The sequence below is a fragment of the Panicum virgatum genome, chromosome 7K (genome assembly GCF_016808335.1).
Source record: "Panicum virgatum strain AP13 chromosome 7K, P.virgatum_v5, whole genome shotgun sequence".
Classification (NCBI taxonomy): domain Eukaryota; kingdom Viridiplantae; phylum Streptophyta; class Magnoliopsida; order Poales; family Poaceae; genus Panicum; species Panicum virgatum.
This window is the reverse complement of record NC_053142.1, coordinates 36,050,384-36,074,095: the sequence shown is the minus strand read 5'-3', so window position 1 is coordinate 36,074,095 and position 23,712 is coordinate 36,050,384. Positions and strand designations below refer to the sequence as shown.

At 42.9% G+C, this 23,712-nt stretch overlaps 1 protein-coding gene across 2 annotated transcripts; it reads left to right on the top strand.

Annotated features, from left to right (window-relative positions):
- Positions 1-15,675: 15,675 nt before the first annotated feature.
- On the top strand, positions 15,676-22,257 carry LOC120641212. Of its 2 annotated transcripts, none has more exons than XM_039917233.1 (4): positions 15,676-15,693; positions 16,920-17,255; positions 17,797-18,931; positions 19,565-22,257. In XM_039917233.1, the coding sequence occupies exons 2-4, from the start codon at positions 17,104-17,106 to the stop codon at positions 21,932-21,934; spliced, it is 3,657 nt and encodes a 1,218-aa protein (XP_039773167.1). In that variant the 5' UTR covers positions 15,676-15,693; positions 16,920-17,103; the 3' UTR covers positions 21,935-22,257. The 2 variants fall into 2 exon arrangements, with proteins under 2 accessions (XP_039773167.1, XP_039773166.1); XM_039917232.1 differs by having other exon boundaries at positions 15,677-16,079.
- The last annotated feature ends 1,455 nt before the right edge of the window (positions 22,258-23,712 follow it).

The following is a 23,712-nucleotide window of genomic DNA, read 5'->3' as shown; positions in this document are numbered from 1 at the left end:
AGAACACGAGAAAAAACAACGTGGGGGGAAAACGAAAAGAACGGATGGGATCTCGACGGCGGCGCGGCGCAGCTTGTTCTTGACGACGACGGCGCGAAACAGTGGCGCCGCGAGGAAGAAACCGCGCGACAAAAAACGGCGCTAGGGAGGGCGATCGGGAGTCGGAAGAAGTGCGTATTTTTACGCACATAGGAGATTAATTTGCCAATTGTTAAGAGATGGGAAATTAAGATAGGAATCATTGGAGACTATTTTTTTTATCTTTTCCTAAAAAACAAGGATGGGGAAGAGGAACAGGAAACTCTTGAAGATGTTCTTAGAAGATCGTGTTCGGATCCCGCAACAAATAAAAAGTTTCTTATCTTTGCTCTCTCTTATTTGTCCATATTCAAAAATAGTTCTATATTCGTAATCTTAATCTACTTGTGATTGACTTTATACAAATTACTCTTCATATTTCCGCATGCCCCTTTCGTAGTTTGCCACCCTTAATATATTGCACATACATGAATTAGTTGCTACCTTTTTTTGCGGTAAGAATTAGTTGCTACCTTAACTTGAGCTATGTGTTTAGTACTATTAAATTGGTATGTTCGTGGCACCTTGCTGACTGGTGTATAAGGACACACATCATGCATGTATACTTTGAGTCAACTTTATATATTAGTAGTGGTAAAATTGGGTAATTCAGAAGCATGTAAATATGAGTATTTTTGATATTTTTTATGATGATCAAGGCGGGTAATTTATATAAATATTTTTGGGTGGTGTAGGTGCATGCAAATTCAGGGGTGGTTTTGATTATTTTTCATGGTGGCCTATGTTGGTAATTAATCTAGACGACGATTTAGAAGTTACTTTTATTACTTTTCACAACGGGAAAGTGCGCGTAATCTGGCCATAGATCTAAACGATACTTTAGGCTGCTTTTCATAATGACAAATGGCGGGAAAACAAAATAGATTCAATGTTATTATTGACGACGGTAGTTAGAACCCATCAAACTGAAAGCCACTGCTTTTTTAAAATTTTCAAAGAATTTCTAATATTTATCTCCTTTTCTAGCACATCTCGTGAAGATCGACACGAATCCACCAAAGGGGTCTCCGAAGTGGATGCTCAAACTCCCTCCGTTCCAAATTATAAGTCATTCCAAGAATCTTGGAAAGTCAAACCATCTCAAAGTTTGACCAAAATTATAGAGAGACATATAAATGTTTATGACATCAAATAGGTGCACTATGAAAATATAGCTAATAAAAAATCTAATGATATTTAATTGGTATCATAAATTTTATTATCTTGTCATATAAATTTGATTAAATTTGAAAAACTTTGACTCTCCAAAATTCTTGAAATGACTTATAATTTGGAACGAAAGGAGTACCTAATTGTTCAATCGTAAAAATGTGTGCTTCCACATTTTCTCCGTGCCTTCAAGTTGACCTCTAAACTTCTGAATGAAGCCAAAAGCACATAGCGTAAATTTCTCAAACAATCACCGAATTAATAAATCCCCGAGGCCGCTGGTGACGTCCTCATAGGCTCATATACACAGGAAAAAAGGACAGTCTCCACATTTCGGCAACAGGAAACGTCGGAGCGGAGGCCGCAGTTGGCCAGGAAAGCTACGTGAGGTTTCCAGTGTCTTGCACGCAAGAACCTGGGAGCAAGGGCAATGGCAACGTACTGGGAGGAAATGGCAGCGTACAGCTGGGGAATGGCATGGTGCTGCGTAGGTAACCACTGGCCCGGCCCTCCCTCGTCCCTGTCCCTGTCCCTGTCCCCGCGTGTCCGTTACCCCCCTTTTTCTAAAAAGAGAAAAAAAGATGCAAAAGTTCATCTGGACTGGATGGATATATGGGCCGTGTTTGGTTGGGTTGTGAAAAAGTTTTGAGGAAAACTTTTTGGTACTTTGACCACTAATTTAGGGTATTAAATAAAGTCTAATTACAAAATTAACTCCACAACTCTGGTACTGTAGCACTTGCTCTATCTAATGAGGTCTTTGACCGTACGATTAGTGAATAATTGAGCGCGGTCACTGTAGCATCACTGTAGCCAATCAAGACGGAACTTGAGTCATTAGATTCGTCTCGAAAAATTACACTCATCCCTAAAAAATTTTTACAAATAGACTTCATTTAGTACTCCATGCGGACATTCGTCTTTTTGTGAAATTGTGATGTGACGTGGAACCAAACATGGCCATGCTCTCTCTCTCCCCCTAGAAAAAAGGGTCAGGAAAAGGGACACCGCATTTCTTGTTCCCCGTTTCAAAACCAGACAGAAATATTCCTTTTAAGGATCGAAATAGAGTATCACGAGTGAGTGCGGACAGTCTAAGGAGCGATTAGCAACTAGTATTTCCTCTATTTTTAAGTTTAACAGATTTATAAAAAATAATAATATTTACAACATGAAATTTGTTTCATTGATAATGTATTTGAAATTTGATCAAAATTAGTTAAATTTAACTTAGAACGCTCAAATGAAAACGTAGACAATCCTAGTTTCTTCTATATAAATAAATAAACAGCATTAATCCTTCGTCCTGGGCGGCTGGAAACCGCGTGGCGCGTGCTAATACGTGCGGCGACGGCCGTGATCGGCGTGTTCGTCGATGAACAGGGCCCGTAGCCGCATGCCATGTGCGCCGATTCTCTGAACCTGCCCGGGGTCCCGGGGACGCGCGCCGCTATGCTAAAGGTCCCCGCCCGCATCCATCCATTCCGCTCCTGCAGTTTCTCTCCTTTTTCGCGTATTTTTTTTCCCATCACGAGTGGAAAAAACTGTGGATTTGATTTGCTAGGCATGGCAGCAGGCAGCAGCGGTCGTGGGACTAATAATCGGAGGAGCGTGGCCTACCGGCTACAGCCACCGGTGCCGGCGGCCCGGCCGTGGCCGACGAGACGCGCGCCGGCCGGGCGGGCCACCGGTGCGGAGTGGTGCGGGGACGGGCGCCGGGCCGGCAGGCGCCCGCGCCTGCGCCCATGCCCGGCACCACCCGGCCACGTACGAGAAGCAACGCGAGCGGCGGCAGGGACGCGTGCGCGCGGGGCTGGTGGTGGGTGCGGTTACCCATCCGCGTCCCCGCGCCGGGATCGGGGCCGGGCGCGGGTGGTGTCCTAACGCCGGCGCGTCGTCCCGTCTCCCGCGGCCGTGCCGTGCCAGGCCAAAAGATAGAAAAAGAAAAGTAGCGCTCGGAACGGGCAGGGAACAGTGCGTTCCACGGGGAGGGGAAGCGAACTGGGAGGAAGGAGAGAGGGACAGGGGCGGGGGCGAGAGATACGGTGAAACGCACGATCTATCCGTCGGAAAGTGTGGGGGAGGTGAATGGAGGGGGGAGAGGGCGGGTGGCTCTCAGTCGGGCAGGCGTTGCGTTGGGTTGGGGGTGAGGACGAGCTTTCGTTGTCGCAATTCATTGCGGGGATGGACCCTTTTTCCCTTCCTCCACACACTCATATTTATAGTCTTGGAGTCGTCATCGGGTCCACCCGGGGAGCCGCGGGGGGGGGGGGGGGGGGGGGGGGGGGGGGGGATGATTAAGCGTTTTCCTGGTGATTGAATTTTCCTTCCTAGAGTAACATTTTGGGGGGACGCTTCCTGAAAAAGACATGAATTTTGGGGTGGTTATGCACATAGCAAACGTTTTGTTTTGACCTTAGATTAATTCTGGTTGGTTGGGAGTACGGTACTAGTGTACTACGGTGGTATGTATTCGCAAAGTGAGGGGTCACCATGTTAGAATAAAAAGTAGGGGCATGCTCTTTTCAGTTTTTTTTGTTGGATTCTTATTTGACTACTTTTTTACGTTTTGAAGGTATATTATTTGACTAGCTAGTTAGTGCTTCTTAAAGGAAGTGGTATGGCTTGGATTTCGCTCCGGGAGCATCAACACCCAATATCCTAAATATTGGGGCCCTTCTCAAGTTACAAAAATAAACAGGAAGACATGCGAACAGGGAAAAACATTTGAACCTAAAATTCCTCTTAAAAATGAAGGCAAATATCGTGGCATCTTCAGGGTTTTTCTGAAACATTCTTAGGATTTTCTTTCTACTTTGATTCGCAAGAAGGCGTTTTATTTGATTTATTTGGCCAGTGCGTGTTCCACAACTCTTACTCCAAAATCTTATAGGCCTTATTACAATATGGTCCCTCATGAAGGAAGCATTTCCTCGCTCATCCTACAACCTAGCTAGGCAAGCATGCACCTCGGTCGCACCACAACAATCCTAGCCGCCGTCATGTCTTTGCCAAGCTCCCAAGCCTCACACACCACACCTCTAAAACCAGCCTTAATGATCACATCCCTAAATTGAACATAAACTCACCGGAGAACAGATTGTTATTGCCAGAGATCGAAGACCCCATGGCGATTACAGGGGCGAAAAGCCGGCTCGGAGCGCGGATCTCCAAGTTCATCCAAAGCTCCACAGTCCACACATAGTTGAGAATGAATCCTAATAACTCACTGATGCATCCAAAGTTCCCACATGCCTGCACTGTTGCAAAATTAAATGTACACACATTTAGGCCAAACAAGTGCACAAATCAGCATATCATGTTAGGATGAGCGTACCATCACCCATATAATACTGTCACTTAACTAACCAACACCAGCATACGGGGAACACGGTTTGCGTCAGTCCATAAGATAAAACGCAAGCACCAGTGGTGATCGTCGCTTAGCTTGTCGCATAACCTTTTTATCCTGGGAAATAAGAGCTTAATTAGCTACCTCTGCTGTACTCGAGGACACGATTTTTTTCCCTCGGCATCCGATTTGTACTTGTACACACACGTGACGTGTCTGATCGACCGGTTTTAGGACCAATAAGCGTTATTCTCGTTCAATGCACAAAACTCTGATGATGAGATGCAGGCGATGAACCATTTTTCTACCCTAGTAGCTAGAAAAACTTGCAAGTCTTTTTTTTTTCTCTCTTCAAGGTAGACGAAGCGCTAGCTATAGCAGCTCGAGGCCATTGCCGCTGACAGTAAAGGCCGGCACGAGCTTAATGGGCGGCGTCGCGTCGGATCAGGCCCAGCGGGCAGAGCGCGTACATGTATACGTGGCAGATGCCACAGGTGGATCTATGGAGTATCGGAGTGGAGCGCGGCGAGCGACAGATGCGGCAGCGGCAGAGACGGAGGGAGGACGGAGACGGACGAGGTGGGGCGAGGCGGCCAATGGCCGGCGTCAAATCAGCAGAGGCTGTGCCTCCCTCGCCGCTCCAGTTCGGTCGGTGGCCGGCCGGCTTGGCCGGTGGGTGGCCGCCGCTGCATGGAGCATGGTACGGTCGCCACAGTGACGGCCTGACACAAAAGCCTTCGGGGTGGGCCAATGGCGTCGCCCCACGCCGCTGCACGGAGATCGCGCTACAGTGATCATAGGGCGCCAATTATTGCCGAGCTCAGCCAAGAGATCAACCACCTACTGCTACTCCTACTAATGACGTTGTAGGTGGTGTCTTTCGGATGGATCCTGGATGGGAGGTAATAGTCGGCATGCATGAGGCCGGTACTGGGGCGGGGTGCTGTGGACTGTTGTTACGAAGAGCATGGGCATGATTGGTTTGGTCCAAAATTTGTCTTGCCAAGCCAAAATTTTGGCAACTATAAATTTTGGCACTCAATTGGTTGAATTTTTTTAAAAAAAAAACTAGCTCACCTCACAAAGTACTTGCCATGATTTTGAGAAAAAAAATTCTTGCCAATATTTTGGCCTACTCTAGTTTTGGCAAGGTAAATTTTGGAATCAAACCAATCTGACCCGAACTTATGATAGCCGGGGATGAACTTATGATAACCGGGGAGTGACCCTAGCGACATGATGAAATGTTCTATTCTGCCCCATTTGGAACCAGGAATCGAGATACAAAAATATGCTTTCTAAGTTGTTAAGATTTGACTAACAAATATGCTGGTACACTTGCTACAGGAAGCAAGGGAGTCTACATAACCCCCAATGTATCGAGGGTCGACTACATCATCATCTCAACTATAAAACTGGATTTTACCCCTTCATCTTTGCAAAATCATTTAAAACACCCCTTGAGGTGGTTTCATATGGTGGTTTTGTCACGCTGGTGTGCTGAGGTGGACCGAGATGCTAACATGGACCAACTGACATGTGGGTCTAGCTTGTAAGCGGCAAATCACATCCCTCTCTTCTTCCCCTTCTGTCTCCATATCTTCTGTATAAGTATATTGGTTAGCATATAAAAATTTATATATTATACACCATATATATTTTATAGTAACATGATATGTGTTGGTCAAGGATTTTAGCCTTTTTCTATTTTACTCACTAAGCAAAATTCTATAAATTGTTCTAGACCCTTAACATACGACCACCTGGATTCCGATTAGGACTCCGATTGACATATCAAGGAATTATTGCTTGCTTTAGTAATAGTGGAGAATAATCAGTCCGGAGCTCAATAATTAATTGGACTATAATAATGGTTGGACCGACAAACCATCATCTCTCTAAAGTACAGTATTCGAACGGGTAAACAAGGAGGAGCTGTGCGAGGCTAGCTAGTCCTTGGCTCCTTGGAGGTTAAGATAGCTACCATCACCTGCAAAGTACATTTTTTTTGTGTGTAATAGCTTCAAAGTACATTATTTAGTACACAAGTCAAACTAGTAAACCTTTGGAGCCATGATCTTGGCCTGGCTGCTCTTTCCCTCCCCCACGGAGGTCGATCACGGTTTGGTCCTCTCGTCCCGCATCAAGGCGGTGATGTGTACTAAGTGGAATAGTCTGTTGACATTGTTTTAGTTAATGCTCGTACGTACTAGTATTTGTATGCTGTGGCATGACGACTCTTATACCTACCCGCCTAATTAAATATAGCCCTTTTCCTGTCTAGTACTCTACCATAAAATTTGCATGTGGTAGCTTTACCTAATAGAAGACTACCAATAATAGGTTACTTGCTGAAAAATTGTAAAAGATTAGGCACGACACAAATATGAAATACTTGCTGAAAAAAGGGGTAAAACCTTCAGGGTGTCAGGGTGCCAAAATGTGACTACAAACAATCATGCTACCTCCATCAGCTAAGAATTAATATATGATACATCTCCTACTGGAGTTAGTACTTGATTGCTTAGATAATTTCGCGTGAATTTCCTAAGACAATACTTACTTGTTGCCTCTAGCAATCTAGCCGCCTGTAAACATCTCGACGCGGTTTCTTAGACATCGCTTGCACGTAAATTTCGCAGAATTTCTACTCTCCTACATACTACTATATTGTTTCTAGGAGCAGAGGATCCCATCTGCATTTTTAATTACCAGTTGTAGCCGTCTGGTTTGTAGCTTAGGGAAGGTACGGTGCATGCATGACCCGGTAGTTTTTTTTCCCTCTCTCTCTATAAAAAAAAATAAATCCACCGGTCGAGTCCAACCCATCTTTCACTATCGCCGAGCTCGCGGCCCAGCTAAACCCCCGGCCCCATTAATGATTAAACTAAGCGGGTTAGTGGGTGGGCGCGCGTGACGCTGCTTGCTGCGACGTAGAAGCAATTTTCTATTCCCCACCTCGACGTGACCCCGAAATATCCTATTGACGCTGCGATTAGCCTCCGGGGGGGGGAGGCAGAAGCTTAATCGCGCCGTCTGGAGGGGTCTTAGTTTAGTTAATTAATCCATCGCGGACTTTAATTTACCTCTCTGATCGATCGTTTCCGGCGTGCCTTCTTTTTTAATTACCCGGCTTGCCCCACCCCCGCTTCTGTGAACCGTCTGGGCCGTCCAGTAATCATTGTTAATCAAGCTGGGCCTTGTGGTAAAAAAAATTGCTGTATGGAGATTTTAAAAAAGATCCGTGGAATTTCAAGAAGTATTGAGGTCCAACATGCATGCACGCAGACGCAAAAAAAAATGTATATATAGTATGTATGTGTGCGCGTGTAGAGTATGGCTTTATCGATCGGCTTTTGCCGACCTCCAAGGACAATCCATGTGGGGTGTCTGGGGTAGTACGAACGGCGTACGTGCGGCGTCTGATACGGCATATGCGTACAGATACATGGACGCGCAGTGGAGTCCGGATCTGGAGAATAATCTTCTCAGCAGTCACACACAGCGCGCTCCTGTAATGCATTGAACCGACTAGTAGAAAAAATAGTTTTTTTCAAAAAATCATTATAATATATGATACAAGATAGATATAGTACGAGATAATATGTCATGATGAACCAAATAATACGAATACTGATTTTCTTTTGTGTAAACTGGGTGAAATTTAAATTGGTTTTATGTAGGACAAATATAAAGAACTAGAAGGTGGCCCGCGCTAATAGCGAGGGTAGTTAGTTTTTTATTTAATTCTTTTAAAAAAATTTACATTGATAGAAGAGATGTATTTGGTAATTTATTTACCTCTCGTTTGGTCTTGTTGAATACTACCCGCAACTTTCTATGCATAGGAATTCATATCAATCATCAAATTTTATCTCACTGACATGTGGAGCTCACATGAGTCAAAGACATGTGGGTCACGATGGTATATATCTAATTTTGGGATCTTTTAGTGGAACAGATTCTATTTTTAAGTTGCTTTGTTATATATTATAGTTGCATATTTTAGTATTTTAACCTGTAAAATCTTAATTTGAGGACTGAATTTAATTTTGGGTCACCTTGAATACGGATGCATACTATACATATCTGTATTTATACGCCCACATAATCGTGAATCTTTGTTGATCACCATCAGATTAAGTTTGTATAACTGAAGGTGTTCGGCAATATGCAACATTTATGCCTGCCTGCCTTTTCTATTCTCCTTTTTTCTAGTTTTCTTACCCATTCAACCTTGCTGCTTCTTTATCTTTTTCTATTCTCTTTCTCTATACTTTTTTAGAGGTATAAATCACATTTGTGTTCTGTGCCTAGTATTTTTTTCATGTACTTATAGAGGATTAGACGGGGATAATAAAGTTAAGAATTATTTATGCTATTTGATTCCTCACACGACTAAGTCCCTAATTTTTCCCAATGTTTTACTCTTTATCCCAGCGATTATTACTTGTATGGAACTATTTGTATGCCCACAGAATCATGAATCTTTGTTGACCACCATCAGATTAGTTTGTATAACTAAACTTCTTCAGGAATATGCAACATTTATGATGATAATCCTTGTTTGGAGAAAGCATTGATTCTTCGGTGGATATTTCTCTCACATTGATTAGCATGCGTATTCATTGGCCCACACTGACAATCATAAAGGTGCCGATGGTCTTGCAATAGATTGCAATATCTAAAACTCTGTGCATTGTCATTATTGGATTGATTGAGTTCGACAATGATTTTGAGTAGAATCCAATGTGCTTCATGCATCTGTATGTACTGCAGGACGTTCTTGAGACTCGAAAAGTTGTGATTTGGAATCTAGGGCTCAGACTATGGTGGCGCCGTAGTGCAGGGCGTTCCGAAGATTTTTGAAAGCAATTATCTCTTTCTATAGTACAGACACAATACAACTATGGTCGCGCTGTCACGCTTATGCTGCTGTCATTTTTTTTTGCATCTTTAAAGAGGGTTAATGCGAGACATAGATGGTAACATGAGTTTTTATGTCATGCGACCTCTATATTTAACTTTAGTTGGATACAAACATTTTTGAATAGTTTAGAATATTGCATCTTCACTAAATTAGACATGGACTCTGCCAATTTAGACGGCTAGATCTTCATTAAATCGAATGGTGTAAATTCTATAAACAAATACTATGTAGATCTTCATTAAATTGGAGTATTTGTTAACTTTATTTGGCATGAAACTCAAATTTGGGTATTTATTATTGCATTTCACCTATACTATTTATTTAGCTATTTTCCTTCTTAATATGCTTCTTAATAACTATACACATCAACAATAATTTTTTTATTCTAGTTCTTGCATTTGTCTATTTATTAGTCATACTCGATGCCAATTTTTTATATTTTAAATATTTAATTTAGCTATTCGGCTAATATCATTTTTTATCGAGTGCTAATGCTAATTTTTATAATTTTATAATTTCAATTTTGTATATTTAGTATCTTTGGTTAAGTCCTAATTTCCTTATTTTTAAATTCCGAATTAAGCTATTTACTAATCAAATTCAGCAAGGACTCTTTGTCGTGTCCTAATTTTCCTTAATATTTTAAATCCGAAATTAGCTATTTATTAATCATATTTAATATGGACTCTTGAGTTATATTGAACCGTTAGATCTTCATAAAATCTAACGGTGTAAATCCTTCTCCTTTTTAAATTAATGTGGGAATTTCTAGACCCTTTCGGCGAACGTGGTGACTTCTTTTAACACTCCGTTAATAATATAATAGATGCTTATTCTGAAACAGAGGAAGTAAATAAAGAATGTTAAACACGAGTATGCATGCTGAGTCTATCTCTCGAACTCGGATGGATGGGTAGGTTCATCTTAGTTCGTAAGATAAGACGTGGAAGTTGATGAGAATGTCTATTGTGTCACTTCTGCCTTCGCCTCTTTTTGCGTTTTCATTTTTTACCCCACAATTTAACTTGTGGGTTACTAGGTGACATCACTTTGGAATTCTCATGATGCTATATTTATACCACAATCGCTACAATATGGAGTACGGCTACCATCGGGTCAAATACTTAGATCTCCTAGACATATCAATGTATTTTTTTTATTACAATACTAAAGCAGAGTAAATTAACGAGATACTGAATATATTTTTCAGGGCAAATCTATAGGAACGTAAACGATTCCAAATCTTCAAAAGTCATTAATAGTAAAGATCTTACACGATCTGCGAGATCCTGTGCATAACATCAGCAGGTGAATCAAAAATATAATAGCAGTAATGCATTGCGTGTCCTCTGTGCATAGAGCCAGAGTAAGGATAGTCCCATGCGTCCTGCTAGTGCTAGACTGCTAGAGGTGGCACTCGGGCCGTGTCGGGCCGGCCCGGCCCGGCCCTCTCATGCCTCGTGCCGTGTCGGATCTAGATTTTCACGCACGTTCGACGCATCGTGCCGTACCATGTTGGCGCGATAAATCTTTTACCAGGCCTAAGCGCGGCTCATGGCACGACTTCGTGCCGTTCTAGCCCAACACGATCCTCTAGATACTCAGTCGATGCATATTTGTTGTTACCAGAAGGGTCGCGATAACTACTATGCCTATGTCTTGCTATATACTACCAACGACGAGGAAAAAAAATCAAACTAATATGGAAAATTTGACAAGAGACAAAATTGAAACATGTTTATTACTTAATTTGCATTAGTAAATTGCCTCAATAAAAATCTTACACCTCATAGTAGGGCTCCACAATAAAAGGTAAAGAGTAACAATGTCCTATTACAAGGTAATCTCCACTACTTCCATGGTGGTTGTTAATTAGAAAGCAATATTAACTGCTATAGTAGAACAACAGGTTATGTTTGGACTGATGGGCTATTTTCGTGATGTGCTGGTCCAAGCACGTGCCATACTGTCGTCCATCGTGCAGAGATTCTAGGCACGACGCGGCCCTTTTTTGTGCTAAACTCTCGTGCCTTGCTGTACCTTGGGTCGAGCCAAAAGTTCGTAACTCACCCAATAATAGCACGGTCCAAATTACAGCTCTACATCACGCTGGATTTTCCTCAAAGAACACAACGAAATAGACATGGGCATGAGAGAAAGATAAGCAGAAGCGAATTCAGCTGCAACCAGTAGTCGGATCTAAAATTTCACCATGTATTATATGTACCCTTGTAACTTAACTGTATGCATCCACTGGACAAATACACCTCCACAGTTTAGTGTAGCTTCGCCACCAGAGACAAGTCGGCCTTCTCATACGCATTGGGCGGGGTCGACGCAGGCAGCAGCAGGAGGAGCAAGTGAAGGCACGGGCTGGCTATCTGCTGGCCTGCGTACACATGCACGCAGAGAGGCAAGTGGCCATAAAATTGGTTGCATGCCGGGGAGCAGTAGTACGGGGCGCGCTGCCTCCGTCTTTCCGTTCCGCCGGTGTACCTGCACACTGCAGTAATCCCGTCCATTAATGTCCACTCGGCGGCGGGCCCCGCGGACCCGTCGTCGTCGTCTCCTCGCCGGCGGGCTTTCCGGCGAGAAGAGAAGCGCACGGTGAGGTGACTAGGTGAGGATAGAGGTCGAGGCCACGAGCTTGTGGTCCTGTAGCCGACTGGTAGCGTCGATGGTTTGTGGGATGGAATGACAAATATGGATAGACGAATTTTACAGCAAATTTATTGGGTTTCTCGTCAAATGGAAACGAACGGTGATGATAAATACTCACTCTGTTCTAAAATATAGGTGGTTTTGATATTTTTAAATTTATATATTTTGTTATGAATCTAGACACATATTATATCTACATGCATAGTAAATACTACGAATCTAAAAAATCAAAACGACCTACATTTTAGAACAGAGAGTAAATCGGAATTGTTCGGTATGAATCCCGCACGTCAACATTTGAAGTTTACGACATTCTAGTACGTCCTGCCGCGTCAAGAAAATCATCATTCTAGTCTATATAGTAAGTAGGGTGGGAAGGCTTTGTCATAGCCGCTCGCTGCCGGGCCGGTGCTCCGTTCCGCGGTGGTCATTTCCATCCGAAACCTCTGCTGCGATTTCGCGCAGGTCATATTTGTTTTGCGACCAACGATCAGAAAGAAATCGGACACGCTTTCAAACACTGCAGGGCCGCCCATGCTCTCTCCCTATGCTCTCGATCCGTACATGAGTCTTGGTTGTCTGTTCCGAGACCGAACAGCACGCTCCCACAAAGCAGGTAATTGCTACGCGTACGTGTGGCTTCGAGTTTTTTTTTTGCAGCAGATAGCTTTCTTTTGACTCTGACTGTGGGCCCGAGACATGATTTACTTGCACGGGAGGGCTCGAGCACCGGGTATCCATAGCATTTTTGTAAAAAAATTATATTGTCAAGTACAGGAGGGAATGTACGCTGTCTAAATATTTTTAAAATTGGCCACGGCCACCGGCCACCGCATGGTTTGTCAAACTAACTGGTTAACCACCACAAACGAGAGGGGGAAAAAATCTCTAGTAACCACATTCAAGGGGACCACGAAATTGAATAGATTTGTCCATTGAAAATAAACAACTTATTACTCTGCAAGTCCCATTTACAAATGTTGTTTTTTAAAATTAAATTACAAATGTTGTTTTTTTCAAGAAATTACAAATGTTGTTGGGTGGACATCTTTTTGCTTAGGATGCTACTTTGGATATGCGCTAAGCTAGTGAGTCACAAAATGCTACACGTACCAAACCATACTCTTTTAGTGATGGTATGAATCTAAATGTAAAACATGACGACCAATATTAGAATAGTAACCGACACGATGCCACGAATCTATTTCCCCATTATCATTGTACTAAAAAAAATACAAACATAGAAAAATGGCCCACTAAACGAAATGGAACATTTAGCTTTTTATATATGAATAAGATGTCAATGTCGATACATATACCAAGAACCTATCTACAACCCACATGTCACAAGTTTCTTTAACAAAGGGACCATGAATATATTCATGTTGCCACCTAACATATATTTGTTCGAAAAAGTAAAGTGTGAAAATGTTAAAGTTTTAAAATTGAAAAATATGAGAGATCGTGGATGACAGTGCAACACCTTATCTCAAGAAGATGGTTTTTTGAAGCCAATATATATGTCATCCTTATGTAGCGGCCTGACAAATTAAATCCTCTAAACTCTAGAAGCAAAATGGTAAAAGGAAGCTTCACATTCTCTTGATTGGGATATCTAAGAGCCGCTATCATTCTAGGATAGGGAAGAAGTTGAAATACAAATACAATAGACCTTAATACTTACAAACCATAGAAATGAGTTCAAGTACGAGCCACGACTGGAAAAGGCTTGTTTTACTAATACTCATGGAGGTCTATTGGACTTGAACAAACTTGATAAATCTTATTTGGCGTTAATCATGGGCTATATATTCGGGCCGATTTTCTTGCAAGGTATATGTTCAACCAAATCTATGTGGTATATATACTCAAGCACAATTTTAGGGGCCCAACTAGAGTCAGGTGTGCACACAAATTCTGATAAAATAAGATGTCAAATCCAAATATTGTGCTACTTGTAGAATAGTGCATTTGACATCTAATCTAGTTCCATAGTGATAAATGAGTATGGTTTTATCCTTAAAAAATTAGACAGGACACTGAATAATTATTATATGCTAATTGTTGATGATGTGACTACAATTTTTTCATAGCTGTCCAAATCCTATATTTAGACCATTGTATCTGAAATGTCGAATTGCGCATATTGTGAACGATATATACTACAAACATAAATAATTCAAAATTAATTTCCTTCAAAAGATTTCAAGCCTGATGCTATACAAACAACTGTATGCCACCTATTAGTGTGGTGCATCTTAAATATAAAATAGTACTAAGGTGGTAAATGAATATCTTTTTTCTTGAGATTTTCATATCGGATACTGTATGGATGAATGTATGTCAACCAGGAAGTGACGATTCACGACAAATAATCTAATGCTACAATGATAAATGCGTATCCCTTTCCTGAAATCCTTGAAATCGGATACGGTCTGTAGATCTTTGGATGCCAACAGCTAGACACCCCCATTGAGTTATAAATACTCACACAAGGGCAAAAATTTTCAGAGAGACGAAGAGAGGTTGATGGGGATTCTCGACTAGGGAAAGGACTATCGTTTAGTTCTCCTTCAAGGTCAAGTACAAATCCTAATATACGGAGTGATCTTCAAGAAGGTATGTTGCACAATTCTCTTTTCTTTATCTTTACAAGTTATAAACACATATTTGGCTAGTTTTCTTCCCATGTTATAGTACTTTGTGGTTTTACCTTTCCAAAGCACTTCCTGCCTCATTTCATGAACTTGAGAATCATTTTTTCCTTTTGGAGTTTATGCCTAGAATTATGGTAGAGTGCATTTATGTTATCCCCCCCCCCCCCAAAAAAATGAGTATATTTGGACTCATGAGTTACCTGTAAAGTTCCAAACCAAATACTACTCTAATCTAAGTAGTTGCTGCTATACTCCCATCCTAGAATGCATGATTTCTAAAATGTTGAAACTCCTTTTTTTACCATTTGGATTTTCACACGAGGAAAAACATAAAAATCTATTGAAGTATTTTTGCACCACTAATAATAATTTTTAATGTAATTTTCGAAAAAATAGTTTTAAACGTATATAAAAAGGTAATGGTCAAATATGGCTAAATAGCATATTTGTTTTAAAAAGGCCTAAATAGCATGCTCAGTGGAATCATAAATAAATAAATGTGTCATATGAAAAAAGAAGGACGGTGGCATTCCTGAAGTATTCGTTAAAAGAGGGGACCAAACGTTGGCACTTTCCACGATACAATCAACAAAAGGGAGAGAGGTAAGAGAGAGAAAGAGAGATCGAAAATAAATAAATATATAGAGTTGGTGTAGGATAGGACAGGCCCCAGAAAAAAATCACTCATTTTCTCGCCTCGGCGCTCTCTCTCTACCCTTTTTCTCACTCTAAAAGCAAATACACGCCCCCCTCCCCTCTCTCTCTCCTCGTCTCTCTCGCGCTGCTGCTGTTAATGGTACAGCCTTTGGCTCGGTGGAGAACCAGATGCCTTTGATGTGTGAGTGGTTGGTGTTTCCTTCTCTCTCCTTTATTTTTTTTTCCCAGCGATTTCTTCCTCACCCCTATCTCATCTCTCGGGGGGATTGCTGTGCGGGGCGAGGAGAGAGAAAGTGGTGGTGGGATAGATAGCAAGCCAACAAAATCAGCAGCCCATTTCTTCCCCTTTTCCTCCCCTCTCCCCTCCTCCTCCCCCCTCCCTCCCTCCCCATCTGCTCCGCTCCCAGTCCCCAGCCAGAAATCGAGCCTCCCACCACCATAGAGCTCGGAGCTCCTCACCATCCTCCTCGTCTGCTCGCGGCGTAGATCTGCCGGCGGGATGCTCGCTCCCTCACGCGCGCGGCCGGGGGAACGGGTGTGAAGAAAGGGGAGAGCGGAGAACTCTCTGGTGGTGGTACGGTGTTCTTCCGAGTTCTTGCTGCGTGATTTCCTAGGTTGTTTTTGGCTTCGTGTACCCGAATCCGCGGTCTTTTCCCTGGTTCTTGCGCGTCGCTCCCCCCTTCTTGTACTCTCGCCGCCGGAAGACTGGCATCTGCGGACTGGATCTCTCTTTTGGAGTTGGGATTTCTCGTATTTCTCTCGCTGATTGTGAGCTCTAGATCTCCGATGTCTGTTTTTCTTTCCTCGCTTGATGCGCGTGCTGTTCGTGGCAACCCGCAGATTCTCGATCCCTGCATCTGCTTTCTCTAGATTTGGCGCGGATTAGGTCCCGTACTCCCGTGCTAGAGCTCCTGTGCTACCCATGGCTCGTCCCGCTCCAAGCCACAGAAATCCATATTAGGCCAGTGATTAAGGAGGAGAAAAATCCTTCCTTTTCTTGATTTCTCTCTGTATTGCTCGTTGATAAGCTCCCTTTCCTCTTTTTCTTCTTTTGCTATTTATTTCCCCATCAAGAAAGCACTACCATACAAGCTACCCTCCCGTGCTTGGTGACTGTTCATGTCTCGTGCACTGCTGCTCCCTTTGTGCGAATCCTTTGCGAGAGCTGCATGATCCGCGTTGGCTTCTCCTTAATCTGCTCCTAGACCAGCCTCCACTTGCTGCCGTCGGATGATATTTCATGTGCTTCGTGCTAATCTGAGATCAGCTTCCTCCGCGCCTCTTCTCTTCATCCTCCCATCCGTATCTCTCATGCAGCATCTATCTACATAAAATCATGCTGTTAGATTCCCCAAGAACAGCCTGTTTGATGTGTGGACATGAAATAACATGGGGGCTTGGTTTCTCTTTGCAGGTGCCTGATGAGGTAGTGGGCGGCCAAGGAAGCAAAGTTTCTTGCTCTCCACCTGTTGAACTTACCAACTTGGTATGCTGAAGTGCGAGGATAAGAGCAGGCCCAATTGCTTCACAGCTCTTGGGTTCTTGGTGCCGACTGTAGCAGCAGCAGATCTGGGGGGAGTACCGAAGGCGTTCGTCAGATGTTATCCAGTGAGCACCCTTCAGGCCCCTCATGTTCCTCCAAGTCTGGTGGCCCGGGTGTGAGCGCTGATCCGGCGACGTCCGCGGCAGAGGAGCCGGCGTGCCAGGATCCTAGAGATCTGGTCCAACCGTATCCCAAGTTCTCCATAAGGTGAAAAAGAGATGCATGTATATCTTTGATTCAGTACCTTGGGAGATGGATTATTTTCGGTGTTTAACTTCTGGATCTCTGTCTCTCTGATGCGTCGATTAATTATTGGCTGCTTGGTTTGAGGGGTCGGATTGGGTATGAATGGTTGCTTTCAGGGTTAATCCGTGTTATAGTCCAGGGCTGTTTAATTACTTTAATTTCCTGTTGATTAATATAAAAAGTGGGCCTTTTTTTCACCCCCAGAATCTGAAAATAAAAGGATGCTCCTTTGATGAATCTTTGTCCACTGCCTACTATTGTTTTCCTTTTCCATACTTGGTGGTTCTGCGATAAACAGGCAGGCGACATATTTTTGGAGATTTCAGCTTTGATATGACAGCATGTTCAGTAGGACCATGTTGATGTTGTTTTCTCTCTTCTTTTCAACATTTGCGGATGGTTTGAATCTTATACAATTTGGCAACACTATACATGGAGTGCTCGTCGTCTAGTTATGTATTAGCATATGCTAATGGGTCCATGTTTCTGACTCTATTTTCAGAGATTATGTTTTTGCTTCGAGGAGCAAAAGCGTCAAGAGAAGCTGGCCTTTCCATCCAAACTCATTGCAGCTTTGCCTGAAGCGAGGTGTGAAGGATCCACTGCCTCCATTTGAGCCACCTGATTTGATCCGGTCACAGCCGTTAAATACTTTCACAGATGTTGTGCAATCTGCTGCGTGTTCAGAAGCCATCGCTAGTGCTGGTCTGGTGAAGACTAGAGATGCTGGTTCGTCAAACGAGGGTACAAGTGATATCAACTTCCAGTCATGCCAACCAGCAGATGAGTCACTTGGACCTTCACCATATACATCACCGGAGGATGGGAAATCTGGCATAGACCAAGTGGGAAGTACAAATGAATCAGACCATACTGATGAGGCTTTACCAATAGATCTGCAAGATAATAGCTGTACTAAAGCAAGTCGACAAACTGAGGTTGCCGTGCCCTCGTGGCCGTCGAGAAATCTTGACTCGTCGTGTGATCCATCTGAAAAGAAGGGCAAGTTTGTAGTCAAGTTAGGCACCCCGACAGAGATTCGGCGCACAGAGGACATAGCATCTAACTCTAGCTCAGTTTCAGATCCGATGGCTTCAAAGACTTGTCCTGTTTGCAGAGTGTTTGCTTCTACTTCAAACACCACACTGAATGCCCACATAGATCGATGTCTTTCTGCTGAGTCCAATACTGAGCACGTTGAAACAGTCTTTGTGAAACCTAAAGTGAGGCCAAGAAAGAAGCGATTGATAGAGGACATATACGAGACTTCCCTTCCATGCACCCTTGAGGACCTTGATCGGAGGAATGGCACTAATTGGGCAGTTGAGTTGGCAGTGAGCAAAGAGGTTTGCACTGAGAACCGAAGCCCAGAAGTGGCACCGTCTGACCGACGAGTTGATGAAAGAGAAGGAGATGTCTATGTTGATTCTAACGGCATAAAAATTAGAATTCTGTCCAAGTGTAGTGATGCACCTTTGGTGTTGAGGGATGATCTTGGTCCAAGGAAAGTTGCAAAGCATGAGACTGGAAAAGGTATACTCATGAGCAAAAAGATACAGAAGTCAAAAATGTTGAAGAATAAGAATCTCAAGATACATAGAGAGAAGTACAACAAAACAAGCCATTTGAAGTCCCAGGTAGTGTCTTTTAACTTGCGCTACAGTTTGTGTTTCACCCTTACTCTTACTGTGTTTATTGACTGGTTAATGTAGTCATGCACCATTATTCCATGGAGTGCATACTCCTATTTTCAGGCCTCTTAGGCTGCAGTTCATAACGTGTGGACTTATGCAGCTTTATCTTCTATAAACTTGCTACCTATTATGTCTCGTTATAACTCCCCGTGTCATAAAAGATTTGTAAGAACAGATGTTAGAGTTGGATGTCGCTGTTTAATCCCAGATGGAGTAGCAAGGGTATAGGCAACCAGGTTCTTAACTATGGAACCCATTTTTTAATTGTTACCAAGTCATGTGTTTCATAGATGTTAACAGTTGCCGCATCATTTTACTGAAAATACTTTCAGGTCCTAGAGGCAACAGCCTTTAAAATTTAACTTTTTTAACTGTGTCATTCTGCTTGAGTTAATTTACGCTTGATATTAGTTTAAACATGCCGTGTTTTTGGGTGGATGTGAATATATCTCTTGTTATGTTAGGTGTAAAATGTTCCTCAATTGCATATGATAATAGTTTGCTGTGCAGTCGGTCTTATTTAATTGTTTTTAAATTCTTTTTTGCACCTTTGATTTATTGCTGTGAGATATGTAGGTTCCAGCATACCCACATGATGATATCAATGAGGAAACCTCGGAGGAGGAGCGACATGTGCGGAATCCTTCTGAAAGCACCAGCAATTGTGATTCTGGGACTATGCGGCAGTGGGCACGCTCCAAACGCTCAGATAGTGCCAAGAATTCTACCAGAAAGTTCAGTGATAAAGTGACATCTGGAGCACAGAAATTCAGTCATTCCCAAATTACAGAAAGTCCTGCTGGGGTGTTTTCTTCCGAGTTACCAGAAGACATGGTCACTACCTCAGAAGCCATTGGTGTTGAGCAGAGTAATGCAAGATTGCTCAGATCGATTCCTACATGGTTATCAAAGACCCCTCTGCAGAGTGGTATTATGCCAAAAGTACCTAGATCAGCTGCAGCTCTTGCAAAGAGGAAAATTAAGGAGATTGGAAGGAGAGAAGCTAATAAGCTAGATAATTACGATATAGTGAGGAATCCCACCTCAGCTAAAAGATCTGAAGCTAGGAGTCTTTCTTTCTCCACTGCAGGGCCAAGCAATGGACCAAACAGGTTAGTGCCTACATCTAAGAAGATCCAGAAGCACCGATCTCTGTTGAGGACTGGCAAGCGCACATTTTCACCTTCTACCGTTCATGATTTTGGCCAAGACAATGAACCTGATACCCGACATGTAAATAAGAAGTTTAGGATTTCTAATAACGAAGGCCCTAAGAAGTTTGTGAAGCACAGAGAGGAGGATACAGCGGATAATGACTGTTCTTTTGGAAGTGACATGCCAGAAGTGGGACTGCAGGATGATCAATATGAAGTGACACAAGAAACAGAGGGTACACAAATGTATTATGAGCATGAAGAACCTGAAACTGATCTGCCATATGATTCAGTATCCAGAAGTAATCCTGCTGACTGTCAAATAAGTGATGGTTCTCTGAGTCCTGAAAACAACAGAGCAGCAGGCAATGTTTTGGTTGAAGGCTATAGTGTAGCTGTGGAGGATCCAAGCTCCAGTGAGCAATTAGCACATCATGGCCATGAATCCGACAGTGCTATCAATAATGAGACGGAGGAATGGCAGATAGATCCGGCTTCAACAAAGGAATCGAGTGCTTGCTTGACTAATAACAGAGACATGGGTCCTGGAGCTCCTCAGGATAGCTCATCAATAACGTCAAATGGAGAAGATTCCAGCCAAGAGCATGGTTTGCCACTCGGACGGGACTCGCTGGACTCTCCTATTTCTACTGCATCAACTATGTCTCCTCCAGCTGCTTTGAAGGATTCAAGGATTAACGAATTGGAACCAGGTTCTTCTACTGGTAGAACTGTTGAAGAGCGAACCATTGGGTGCTTAAATCAAGAAACCAAATCTATACTTTTGGCAAGAGAAGGTGAACAACTGCCCAATGAGAAGCCTTGCTGCTGTTCTTGTCGGGAGAATATTTCCAGAGAGTCTCATCAAAGTGCAGTAGTCAGACCACCAATGTTGAATTTTGCTGGAAAGCAGGTTCCACAGTTGCACATTGGTTTGAGGGCATCATCGTCTTTCAGCACATACCAAAGAACCACCACAAAGCCCAACCCTTGCTCAGATACACATGATCATCCTTTAGTGGCTAAGGTTTCAGCTGAATCTGCAATGAGCCTCCCATCGTACACAACAGATTGTATAGGCTCCTCGTTACAAAATCAGCTTCCTTCACCATCAAATCCTATCTTGAGACTGATGGGTAAGAATTTGATGGTGATGAACAACGAAGAGAATGTGCATCCTCAACCACCAAGTTCAGACTATGTCTTGAGAGGGAATTATGTGGCGCCTGTTGGTTTTGTGCCTCCAAACTACCAACATCTCAGTAATTCAGCATTTATCAGCACACCTCCAACCACAGCAAGTCACCAATTTCCTTTGCCAATTGTTCAGGCTGGCAGCTTTGTTGGTCCTCCATTGCATGGTGGTTCTGTGATGCGATCTGACAATCATGCTCAGCAGAAGGCCTACAGAAACATTGTGCCAGTCATGCACCATCCAACTTACATGATGAAAGAAGTGATTGTGATCGATGATTCTCCTGAACGCAGAACTGAGCCACAAGTTAGCATGCTTCTCCCCCCTGCCCCGTCACCAACAACGATGTCAGTACTAAACTCTATGCCACCCCGGCCATTTTACTGCCTTCCATCACAAAGCCCAATTTTGCCAAGGGATAGGGCTGTTGGATCCATGCCTGTATACCCAAACGTAGGCCCAATGGTTGGTGTTGGCTCATCAAGTCAAGGAAGCCAAACAGAAGTAGCCAATCCTTATATGCCAAATCCATTCTTCATCCAGTCTCCGACTGGTTACATGAACCCGCCGGTGTACTATCCACAGAACTTGCGGTGATAGTTTCAGTAACTCAAATGACCAGGAGAACTCCATTTAGCTTGCCGGTCATCACTGTCAAAGTGGGGGGAAATGAGAGTTTCGTGATGGGTCTAAAATACTGAGATTAGTGAACCTGCATGAGATGTCTGACTTTCATGAGGATTTTCACATAGGTTGCTTCTTTAGTTTTCCTTTTCACCTTAAAGGTAAACATGTTTGCCATCAAAAGTATTTTAATTACATCCTGCAAAGTGGCAGTAAATTATAGTATGCAATTCCAATAGTTCCCAAAAGGAATATATCTCAGTATTTATCGAAGAAAGTAACACCTTACATTCCCAGTAGCATTTTTTTTTCTATCTTCGGTGTTCTTTTCTTTTCACTCTGTTCCGTGAATGGTTTGCCATCAGCTTATTACGAGTGTTCATAGTTGATGCGAGCCTAAAATAGTGATATTGCACTGCGTCAACAGGAGTATTTTCTGTAGGTTTGTTGCAAAGATTTTCCTGATGAACAGACATCTGTAAGCCAATTTTAGAGCTTTGCATATCCTTCGTGAGGCTAGCAAGTTACGCGGAAAAAGATCACAGGGGATTGCTCTTCGAAACACTGTTAGAGTTTCAGAGTAACCACAACGGTGAAAACCTTGGGTCATGTATCGTTTCATCATGCATTGTGTCCGGTAGCATCCTCAGATAGCATTGTCTGTGGAACCTGAACACTGGCAACGACATTTTTTTTTTATTAAGATCGTCTTAGGAGCAAGCAACCACATGTGATACTAGTAGAGAACATAAGCCCAACAGAGTGGCTGCATACTCTGGAAAGGCGCTTCCTTTCGCTGAGTCTGGCTGTTACTGATCTGCTATGTGATGCCCTTCATGTTCATCAGCGCCGAACAAGCATTGATAGATCCTGTTCCTTTAGGTTATGCAGGTTTTGATTCCTTTGGAAGTTTTTACATATATATCGGAATCATGAAATGGCCTGCAGATTCAGTAATGCAAAGGTAGGGTGTGCTTATTTGTCTGCTCGGCGCTATCTCTGCGCATGCGGGATCGCGTGGAGCAGCACAAACAGCTCTCTGTAGCTCCGTCTGGAGACACGGCTCCATTGTTCTGTCCGGTGGTGAAGTGTTTTTCTTTTCTTTTCTTTTCTTTTTAAGCAGTAGACCCCCCACCTTCTGGTTATCAAATAGTAAAAATAGGGAGGCATAATGTTAAGGCGCGATCACCCACCTTGCCTGACGCCACGATAGCCACGGATTTCCTCTTTCTCAAGTGGGGAGAGACCGGCCGGCGCTTCCTGGCTGCCTTTATACAATTATTATACGAGGTCACAAATGTCGGCGTAACCACCTCGTCGACCATCCGCAATAGTTGATACTCCCTCCTTCCCTGTTTATAAGGCATACACGTATATCAAGATTCAAACCTTGTCATCTTTGACCAATAATTTGACTATTAAAATTTTATTTTTATAATGCAAATTTCATATGATTGGATTCATAATCAAATATATTTTACAATGATTATAAATTTATAATCAAAAGTGATATAATATATGATAAATAAATGGTCAAAATGTTGTTTAGAAGACCGTGTCATGTTCCACCATGCCTTATAAACGGGGAAGGAGGGAGTACTTTAGAGGGTGGCATAATCGACCGCTGCTACCAGGCTGCATACGCGGATCGGATGTTGGTAGTGCGCTCGGGTTTCAGAGGGTGTGTGCCGCCCGACCCAGGTGATGAAGCTCGGATGCTACCTCTAAACCTTCATTTCTTTTTCACCGGA

Bases quoted from the DNA above. Each gene is read 5' to 3' on its own strand.
- LOC120641212 (XM_039917233.1), top strand. From the start codon at position 17,104: ATGTTATCCAGTGAGCACCCTTCAGGCCCCTCATGTTCCTCCAAGTCT. The intron at 17,256-17,796 runs GTGAAAAAGAGA...CTCTATTTTCAG, and splicing joins TATCCCAAGTTCTCCATAAG to AGATTATGTTTTTGCTTCGA. The intron at 18,932-19,564 runs GTAGTGTCTTTT...TGAGATATGTAG, and splicing joins CAAGCCATTTGAAGTCCCAG to GTTCCAGCATACCCACATGA.